Source organism: Salvelinus sp. IW2-2015, linkage group LG8, assembly GCF_002910315.2.
Source record: "Salvelinus sp. IW2-2015 linkage group LG8, ASM291031v2, whole genome shotgun sequence".
NCBI lineage: Eukaryota > Metazoa > Chordata > Actinopteri > Salmoniformes > Salmonidae > Salvelinus > Salvelinus sp. IW2-2015.
In genome coordinates this window covers 8415603-8426251 of record NC_036848.1, presented here as the reverse complement: position 1 = coordinate 8426251, position 10649 = coordinate 8415603, and the positions used below count along the sequence as shown (strand labels likewise).

Genomic DNA, 10649 nt, shown 5'->3' with positions numbered 1-10649 from the left:
CCCCGGCAGTCCTACAATATAAGCTAGATGCCCTCAATCTCACACAAATTATCAAGGAACCCACCAGGTACAACCCAAAATTCGTAAACATGGGCACCCTCATAGATATTATCCTGACCAACTTGCCCTCCAAATACACTTCTGCTGTTTTCAATCAGGACTCAGCAATCACTGCCTCATTGCCTGCATTCGCTATGGGTCTGCGGTCAAACGACCACCCCTCATCACTGTCAAACGCTCCCTAAAACATTTCTGCGAGCAGGTCTTTCTAATCGACCTGGCCCGGGTATCCTGGAAGGATATTGACCTCATCCCGTCAGTAGAGCATGCCTGGTCGTTCTTTAAAAGTAATTTCCTCACCACCTTAAATAAGCATGCCCCTTCAAAAAATGTAGAACTAAGAACAGATATAACCCTTGGTTCACTCCAGACCTGACTGCCCTCGACCAGCACAAAACATCCTGTGGCGGACTGCACTAGCATCGAATAGTCCCCGATATGCAACTTTTCAGGGAAGTCAGGAACCAGTCAGGAAAGCAAAGGCTAGCTTTTCAAACAGAAATTTGCATCCTGTAGCTCTAACTCCAAAAAGTTTTGGGTCACTGTAAAGTCCATGGAGAACAAGAGCACGTCCTCCCATGTGTAACTCTGTGTTGTTGTTTGTGTCGCACTGCTTTGCTTTATCTTGGCCAGGTCGCAGTTGTAAAAAAGAACTTGTTCTCAACTGGCCTACCTGGTTAAATAAAGGTTAAATATATTYTTTTTWAATTTAAACTTTGCTGTAGGCTACTATTTACTAGTTAACAAAAAATCATGCATGTCATAAAATATATTCACCCCACCCAGTAATGTAATGAAAACTTAYCAGAAAGCATGTAGTCCTTGGCTCAGACAGTGTAGTAATGTGGGCTCAATAGCATGCCATTAGTGTGCAAGATCTTGAGAATCAGCTGTACATGTGATGGAAGAATGCACTATGCATGCAGAGGGTTGCAATTCCATTGAATTGGGGATAGTTTAACCAAAACATGTCACAAGACCTATAATTGCCTTATGTGTAATCCCACAAAAAAGGTTCACTGTTATAAGCTAACTTTTTTTATGAATTTAAGCAAAATTCCCCAAATTCCCGGGCTTAATTTCCCATGGAAAATTTCCAGAAAAATTCCTGAAATTTACCCGAAGGTTTCCGACCGTTTGCAACCCTAGTTAGGACACAGTAGGCTAAACTATATGCCAGGCTTTTCTTAACTGGTGAACAAGACTATTAAGCCAAAAACATAATGCTAACCGCAGCCAATACTTTAAAGTATGAACTACTTTCATTGAATTAACTACTTTCATTGAAGCAGAATGGGGTACCTTATATAAACATGAATTTCCCAAGCATTTAGGCCTACAATCATGAGTCTATGGGGATGGTTAATGATGGAGTTATTGGCCAAAACCAATACTACATAATAATGTCGTTTTATACCGAGAGATAGTCCTGTAAAATTAACTGTATTTGTCTCCATCTGCTGTTGAAGAAGGTCACATACGGACTATTTCTTAGTGACAGCCCACTTCAGTGACATGCTCATGCTTTCACGCCCCAGTCTGGCTGTAATTTGAGCGCCAGAGGCAATAGGGATTTTGCAGAAATTTGCAGCCACGTCACCGCCACAGGTCTAACAAACTTTCCCAGCCCTTTGCGGACAGTTCTGCAGAGGAATCCCTATGCAGAATATCTAGAATGAACATTTATGAGCATTTGTAGTGGTTTCCAAAGAACAAGAGGACATAACATTGGAGTTATTTGGGCTTTTTTGTTTTTTAGAGGAGTCTCATTTTACATACGTTATTGTTTTGACATCGCCTGAAGACTACTTTGAGGCCTCATTCTTATAGACTTGCACCAATATTTCGGCTCTTTCTTTTTGGAATACCAAAACAGCACTATGAATATCTTCCGTCTAGCCGGTGACGTGTCACATATCGTTGCTATCATCATTCTATTAGTGAAGATATGGAGGTCCAAATCCTGTGCTGGTATGTTGACAGTGGGATTATTTGATATGCAGTTGTTTACAGGGAAGTCTTGCTGTTAATGATTTATTGACTTGCTCATTCATATGCCTAATATCTGTTAAACAAACTTGGGGACACATTGCCTGACGACTCAAACTGAATTATCCCGCTGCTCTATGTTCGCTAAATAGGAATACTTCATTTCTGAGAAGAAACTAACATCCGTGGTAGCCAGGCAAGCTGACACAGGGAAAATGAATGCATATGTCCATCTCAATTGGGAAGTTGACCTCACACTCCTAGTACTGGTCTGCAACGCTCACATCATGTAGCACTCATGGAGCACTCAACAGTTAATTTGTTACTTTGTTGCAACAATGCGCCTCGATTATAATTGGTTACATTACATTGCAATATTTTGTGGTTGACTAGTCCACTTCGACGCACAAGAATGTTACGTGGCAAAGAGTTCAGTCAAACCATATTTGCTTTGGTGGTCGCACCCTGGTCTGCTTTCTACCTCAGATATCCGCATTGATGATGTTTTGCCATCCCCAGGTCATGAAATGAAATTGTTGCATATTTTTAAATTACATTTGATTTAACTAGGCAAGTCAATTAAGAACAAATTCTTATTTACAGTGACAGCCTAGGAACAGTGGGTTCAGGGGCAGAACGCCAGATTTTTTACCTTGTCAGCTCAGGGATTCGATCTAGCAACCTTTCAGTTACTGGCTCAACGCTCTAACCACTAGGCTACCTGCAGTGAGATGAATGACTGTTGTGTGTTTCTGCAGGTATTTCTGGGAAGTCTCAGGTGCTTTTTGCATTAGTCTTCACTACAAGATACTTGGACCTGTTCACTAGCGTAATCTCCATCTACAACACAGTTATGAAGGTGAGGTAGACGATAGTATCCTACAAAGAAGCCAACCAATCAATGATTTGTGTTCTAACCTAAACTCCTTCCCGCTGTCTTGTGTGCTCAGGTGGTGTTCCTGTCTTTGGCATATGCCACTGTGTACCTGATCTACATGCGCTTCAGGAGCACCTTCAACTCAGAGAGTGACTCATTCCGTGTTGAGTTCCTACTTGTGCCTGTGGCTGGGCTTTCCTTCCTGGAAAACTATGCATTTGCCCCCCTGGAGGTAAATGTGCCAGGTTCAATACTTACTGAACATACAGGTAACTGCCAAAATAAAGAAAACACCAACTTAAAGTSTCTTAATAGGGCATTGGGCCACCACAAGCCACCAGMACTGCTTAAATACGCCTTGGCATAGATTCTACAAGTGTCTGGAACTCTRTTAGAGGGATGCGACGCCATTCTTCCACAATAAATTCTGTCATTTGGTGTTCTGTTGATGGTGGTGGAAAATGCATCTTAGGCACCGCTCCAGAATCKCTCATAAGTGTTCAATTGTGTTGAGATCKGGTGACTGAGACACACACATTCTTTAAACCCCCCTTAGGGAACCCTCTTTTCAAGTCATTGAGAGCTCTTCTAGCCATGATAGCCAAAATAATGGGCAACTGGGCATTTTTATACATGACCCTAAGCATGAGGAGATGGTTTAATAGCACCGGCTTTCAATATACTTTGTATCCCTCATTTAACTCAAGCATTTCCTTTATTTTGTTAGTTACCTATATCATTTAATTAGCTATTCTATCACATCATGGTATAGATAATGTAAATGAGGGGCAACTAAAAGCCCAAATATTTGCTTTTCTGGAATATTGGCCTAGAAGTCTCAACTTGACTGGTAGAGGGTCCCTTGATGTGTTGGTGCATACTTGATTGAATGCATATCTTTGGTGCACAGATCCTGTGGACCTTCTCCATCTACTTGGAGTCAGTGGCCATCTTGCCCCAGCTCTTCATGATCACCAAGACCGGCGAGGCAGAATCCATCACCACCCAYTACCTGTTCTTCCTGGGTCTCTACCGAGCCCTGTACCTGGCCAACTGGGTGTGGCGCTACCACACCGAGGGCTTCTTTGACCAGATTGCTGTGGTGTCCGGTGTGGTGCAGACGATTTTCTACTGTGACTTCTTCTACCTTTACRTTACCAGGGGTAAGTATGAGCCAKGGAGGGATTTTGACTTTGTATTATATTTCTAGCACATATTTCATCCCATTTACCTTTCCCTCTTTGCCTTTGTCCCTCTCCAGTGCTCAGAGGAAGTGGAAAGATGTCCCTGCCCATGCCCATCTAAAGAGTCAGGGCTGTTTTAAGCGACAGTTGAGCAGTTCAGTAACTGAAAGCACCTCTGCCCTCCAATCATACTTAGTAATGGACTACAGTCTGCAGTGTCACAGTACCCCCTGTATACCCTGGGGGGTATATACTGTACCCAGGGTGCAACCGTCATGTTGGTACGCTTTTCCCGAGACTAAAATGACCAAAGAACGTTGTCCTATGTGTTTGTGCATGAGTGTGTGGAACTGAATGTTAATGAGAATTGAGTAAATTGAATACTGTGGGAATTTTTATTTTATTATACTTTTTTTCATGGAAGCAGATATTGTCCCGCTTCAATTAGTCCAATGGAGTTTGTGCCTTATTTTTCMTTTTCTAGTAAATGGCATATCTTGAATGTCTTATTACATCAAAATGGTGTAAACATTGTGTATATGTGAGACATTTGTTCTSCTTTCCTGTCTTTTCACAATTTCTACATATAACAGTGACCAAACTTCAAGGCTTACATTGTTTCACCAAGCAGAGTTCATTGGGAGTCTTGTATTTAGGCTGCTATGGGTGATATTTGCCATCCTTGTCAAGAGTTRTGCTATGTTCTTCCCTTTATGAAAATAAGTCCATGGAGATGCCATACAGAACGCACTGTCATGTATGTAACTCTTATATCTGTCCACTTCTTGACTGAACCAAGATTCTTCTTAAATATGTTGTATTCTGTACTTTGATTTTACCAGTCATTTCCATTCCTTTAATATTAATGCATTTCATTAAGCAAAATGAATACACATTTTTGTGATGTCACAGTTCAAACAAAATATATGTTGTATTTGATGAGGCATCAACAGTTATTTCTCACTAACTAGAGTTCATTCATATCTCAACATTTATTGACAAAATTTTGGGACCAGGATTACAATGGCAAAGGCAGATTAACACTTCAACAAAATGGAAAGGTACTTACACTAGGTATCTTGGTACTACTAGATTTGTATATGTGTGCCAAACTTTTACAACTGTGGTGCCCATGTTGTAATGATCAACATTTTAATACAAAGAACCTTCATCATTTGTAAATCAGGTCAGTAAAAGTTATATTTACTGGTTCATCAGGTTCTCCGTGTTGATTACTTTGAATTGTGTTTCATCACACCAGGATGTTTACTCCTGCATACTCACACTAGCGATTCACACCATTCAAAAATTCACAGCACACTTTACTTGGCACTATGACAACCTGGACAAATAGAATCACTTCCTCAACTGTCAGGGTTGGCCTTCTATTAAGGATGATGGTTGCAGTTCCATTACAGTGGTATTACACTGCATTTGCATTCTATCAACTCTTATTACCTTTCTGATCATTTACCTCCATGTGTTAGTGCAATAATAGCTTCAACTATGACTGACAATGGAAGAAAGTGCATCTGCGCTCTTTAGCAAGCCTGCCTTATGACGTCATTGTGATGATTTTTCAAAGAACAGATTTGAGTGATAAATAAGTGTGTAAAAACTAATTTGCACTTCAGAGACAGAAAAAATATACGGGTTATTTAAGACCCTCATCATCTACCTGATAACCCAGCACCATACAGTGAATAATAGTGGATATTAAAAGTCCCCGTCAGTGTAGGAGAGTTTTGCGGTGTTTGTAAAGCACTTTACTTCCCTCTCTCACAGCTCCTCCCACCACTTTGGCAGCTGATGTGATTGACAGCGGTGTTGTAGCCAAAGCTGCTGCCCTCTCTATAGCCTTAACCTTTTTCACTGCTTTCCCTTTCCCTTTGCTTGTTACTCCAGCTCCCTCTGCCGCCCCCTTCCCCAAGGCAGACACCAGCTCACACCAGAACAACTTCTCTGCCTTCTTTCTGGCTGCCTCTTCCTCTCTTCTCCTCTCCTCCTCTTCCCTCCTTCTCATTCTCTCTGCCTCCGGTCCCTGAGGCTCTGGCCCTGTCTTCACCCCATCCTCCTCCTGCTTCAATGGAGTCATCCTTCTCTCTCCCAGAATTCCTTCCTGCACTTCTCTGATGGCTCTCTCTGCGTCCTGGTACATCTCGTTGGTGTAGAAGCCACCTCCGTTCTGTGTCACCATCTTGTCTATCTTCTCCAGGAGCTCTGTGACCTGAGTGCAGTCTGTTATCTTGTTGCTGTTGTTAAAGACATGGTAGCCCCCCTGACATMTACTCACAAACTCCTGGAGCTCCTGGCTCTCCTTCAGGAAGTCTTCCATGCTTTTTCCCTGAAGCTGGTCACCCCAGGTGAACAGTACTACTGTGTATCTGAGGGCTCCTGGTCCAAAAGTGGCCTTGACCCACTCCAGGGCATCCCGCTCCTCCTGAGTGAACCTGCCAGGCTGAAGGGTCACCAGGAWGGAGTGGGGGCCAGGGGCGGACAGCACCACACAGCGGCCTGCCTCAGCTGTCACCTCCTGAGGGGAGAGGCGCGTGTCGAAGAACCCTGGGGTGTCGACCACAGTGAGGTTCCTCCCAGCCACAGCTCCACTCTGTCTGTCACACTGACCAGTTACAGAACATGAAGAGATGTCCACCCGGAATGCCTGCCTCCCTAGGATGGTGTTACCAGAAGAGCTTCTCCCTGCGCCTGTCTTCCCCACCAGTACCATCCTCAGCGCCNAGATGTCCACCCGGAATGCCTGCCTCCCTAGGATGGTGTTACCAGAAGAGCTTCTCCCTGCGCCTGTCTTCCCCACCAGTACCATCCTCAGCGCCACACTGTCAGGCTCCGGTGATGCTTCACATGCTGTGACACAAATTACAGTAATTTATACTGACCTAACCAATCTAAAAGTGTAACCTTTTAAAATTACTATCTGACATAGGCCTACTGTTTTCCTATTATCACCCATATAATATGTAGGTCGATTATATTTATAATGGTTGGGGGCTGAGAAATGTAGTTAGCCTACATTACAGATTTCTGAGTGCTGCTGTTTATAATCGGTGGAAGCTGTTAAAAAAATGCTATACAAATGCCATATTTTTTGATGCGTAATGGAAAATCTACCTGCTAGCAACAACGACAGTAGGCTATTACTGTTTCAATAGTCTCTCACCCAGATTCGAGGCAGCACATTCCAATGACGCCATCTCCACTGTCCCACATGAGTTAGCCATGGCGAAAACGGCTGCAACTATGGATTATCCGTGGAATACCTAATATGCACTGAAATAAGAGGGTTCTGTCTTCGGTTGCGTTACTTGCATATATTACCAGCGCTTCCTCATTCTTATGATAGTCTTTTTTATTGAGAAATTAAATATATTTGTGTCCATGTCCTTTTTCTTTTCACCCGTTTACATGCCGTATCTACGATGCAATGCTGCAGAGTCAGACCATGATGTCATTGTGATAATGCGCACACGCGACCAGTCTGCGTTGACTAACTGACACTGTAAACCTACCTGTGATCAGTTCTTTGATCCTACACTGTCAACTTGTTGTTCATGCTTACATTTTGTTATTCGCATATAGGGTGAATTCGGAAAGTGTGGGACGTCATATAAACTGGGACAGCTTTGTGCTGACGTGTTTATTTCTTGGTCTGACAAAACTATTATTACTAAACTATTATTACTAGGCACTTGCTGAGAAACCAAATGATCGAAATCACATCACTTAATTTATGTGAGATCATAGTGGAGGGCAGAGCAAGCTTTAAACAGCCCCCCCCCCCCMMAAAAAAAGCACAAGGTAAGATCAGTGACATAACTTAGTTTTTGCTTTGATGTTAAGGTTATAAACATGTCATAAATAGTTGCACTGTTTCAGTTCAGTTCTGTTTTTATGCCCCCACGAACAACTTTTAGCTCTGGAACGGATGCTGTTTCACTTCCTGTGGGGAAGCATGTGGGAGAGGCCGAAAAGGGAGGTGGTCAAGAGACCCAGGTCCAAGGGGGGGAAAGGCTTGCCTGACCTCTACTTGTTCCTGGGCAGCCGCTATACAGCGTTATATCTCACTCTTGCCACCTCCACGGTCAACAACAAGACCCAGGCCCTCGCACGGTTCTGGCTGGGATCTTACCTCAGAACCTTGAGGCTGATCCCGGTCGACCTGCGAGCCCCAGCCTCTTTCCTGCTCCCCACACACCACGTCCAGCTCCAAACGTTTTTAAGACATTTTATACTGGAAAAAGAGGCAGTCACAGTTTTAACTAAACACTGCTCTCTTCTCTCTCTTGTGCAGGAGCGGGAACCTGTGTGTCCAGTGCGCGGGCTTGCTACAGGCGAGCCYACAACGGTTTGGCGCAACATGGCCCATCCTGCCCTGCTGAACCGGCACCGGGACCTGTCCTGGATGGTCGCCCATGAGATTCTCCCGGTCAGGGCCGTTATGCACTCCCGGGGCATGGCGAGGACACTCGCGTGCCTCCGACCAGGCTGCGGCCAAGATGAGTCGGTGGGGCACTTGCTCTGGGAGTGCAGAGCCGCTAGGGACCTATTGGAAGAAAGAAGGCACCTTGATYTCCCCGTGTCTGCCAGCAGTGGAGGACCTAACGCCCCAGCTCGTGCTGTATGGGGTGGGMCRAAGGCCTTCACTAAGCTCTGGCCCACCCTCACGTGTCTGAAGGCTGCACTGTGGTCCTCCCGCAACCTGCTGGTAGCGAAGCGAGTAGAGACCACCCCCCAGGCCGTGGCCATGGTAGTCACGAAAGCCCCCTGGGGTGGTACAGAAGAAAGGGGGCCTCGACCCCAGGCGAATGGTCCCACACAACACCCAAGGTCCCGGCGGCCACGGCCTGACAGCGCTGYGGCGCCTAGGGCGATGCGCCTAGGGGAGGGATTTCCTCTGGGCCCCGACGGACAGGACAGTAATTGAGGAGGCGAGTTTGATAAGGACTCACCCCGTTCCTGTACAAAGGACTGAAGACAGTCTTTTAACAAAGTGACTTTTTAACATGTTTTTCATGTCTTAAAAATGTTTTACCTTTGTTAAATAATTTGTACACATTTTAAATGGCTTTTACAGAGTTGGATGTTTTTTACAAGAAAAAGTACTTTTATTCATKGTTGTTTCTATTGTTTTTAACAACATGTACTTTTTAACTAATTTAAATGTAATATTGAAATTCTGTGTTTTATGCTTTTATGCCATTTTAATGTGTATAAAATTGTGTGCAAAAATATATGAGCTGTTTTAAAGGAAATGCAACAATAAAACTTTTACAAAAGAAAAAAAATAACCCGCCATCCCCGAGGTTATATCTGTAAGGCGGGCAGATTTAGGYGGTTTGAATAAAGAGAAAACAGTACCTTATAAAATCCATAAATGTATAATTATTTTGCTATTTATATCTATAGGCTACATTGAAGTTTTAGGGCCTAACAGTACACGCGCCCAATAGCCTACACGCCAATCGCCAAGTGCTTTTGGGAACAGGCAGCACATTTTAAAGTCGATCCATGGAGGCAAAAAGGACAATGTCAGAGTTTAATTCAATAAAATAAAARCTGTGAAATGGAGAGTTGAAAATAAAGAGAAGGGAGAGCCAGAAAAGTAACCTTTTGTAAAGATTTWGTGAAGTGGTAAAAGAGGATGATACCAGTGCCGGYTATGTTGTGTGTAATGATTGTGAGGCACTAAACAATTCGACAGTCACAAGATGGGGACTTCAAATAGGCCTATGGCACTTTAAGGGAACTGTTGGCCTACCTCAGAAMAGCCTCAATTCATTGGGGYATGGACTCTACAAGGGGTTGAAAGCGTTCCACAGGGATGCTGGCCCATGTTGTCTCCAATGCTTCCCAAAGTTGTGTTAAGTTGGCTGGATGTCCTTTGGATGGTGGACCCTTCTTGACACACAAGGGAAACTGCTGAGCATTAAAAACCAGCAGGGTTGCAGTTCTTGACCCAAACCGGTGCACCTGGCACCTATTACCCTACCCAGTTCAAAGGCACTTACATTTTTTGACTTTCCCATTCCCCTCTGAATGGCACAAATACACAATTCATGTCTTAATTGTCTCAAGGCTTAAAAATCCTTCTGTAACCTGTCTCCTCCCCTTCACCTACACTGATTGAAGTGGATTTAACAAGTGACATCAATCATCAATAAGGGATCATAGCTTTCACCTGGATTCACCTGGTCAGTATGTCATGGAAAGAGCAGGTGTTCTTAATGTTTTGTATACTCAGTGTATAGTMMTGCGGTTGGGGATGGGTTTATATTAACAATTGCGGGTGGGTGTGGGTGAACAAACAGCTGACCCGCACACCACTAGTGCATACTATGTACTGGTAGATCATAATACATWAAAAGTTGCCAATATTATCTTTAAAGGTTGTAATTCAGTATTTTCTTTAGTCCCACTTTACCAACCATAAATCAAATCAAATCAAATTGTATTTGTCACATGCGCCGAATACAACAGGTGTAGGTAGACCTTACCGTGAAATGCTTACTTACAGGCTCTAA

The 10649-nt window shown here is 43.7% G+C and overlaps 2 protein-coding genes across 3 annotated transcripts; one reads left to right on the top strand and one right to left on the bottom strand.

Moving 5' to 3' along the window:
• The first annotated feature begins 1627 nt into the window (after positions 1–1627).
• On the top strand, positions 1628–5322 carry LOC111967358 (ER lumen protein-retaining receptor 3). Of its 2 annotated transcripts, none has more exons than XR_011480300.1 (5): positions 1628–2031; positions 2808–2908; positions 3000–3195; positions 3837–4089; positions 4188–5322. XR_011480300.1 is itself a non-coding variant. In XM_023992308.2 (5 exons), exons 1-5 carry the CDS (start codon positions 1941–1943, stop codon positions 4229–4231), a joined length of 648 nt encoding a protein of 215 aa, XP_023848076.1. In that variant the 5' UTR covers positions 1631–1940; the 3' UTR covers positions 4232–5322. The 2 variants fall into 2 exon arrangements, 1 of the variants encoding a protein (XP_023848076.1); XM_023992308.2 differs by having other exon boundaries at positions 1631–2031; positions 3000–3158.
• On the bottom strand, positions 5079–7668 carry LOC111967356 (GTPase IMAP family member 7-like). Its single transcript, XM_070444727.1, has 3 exons — positions 7289–7668; positions 6913–6975; positions 5079–6816 (listed from the first exon to the last, which is right to left on the bottom strand). Exons 1-3 carry the CDS (start codon positions 7347–7349, stop codon positions 5840–5842), a joined length of 1101 nt encoding a protein of 366 aa, XP_070300828.1. The 5' UTR covers positions 7350–7668; the 3' UTR covers positions 5079–5839.
• Between the last annotated feature and the right edge of the window lie 2981 nt (positions 7669–10649).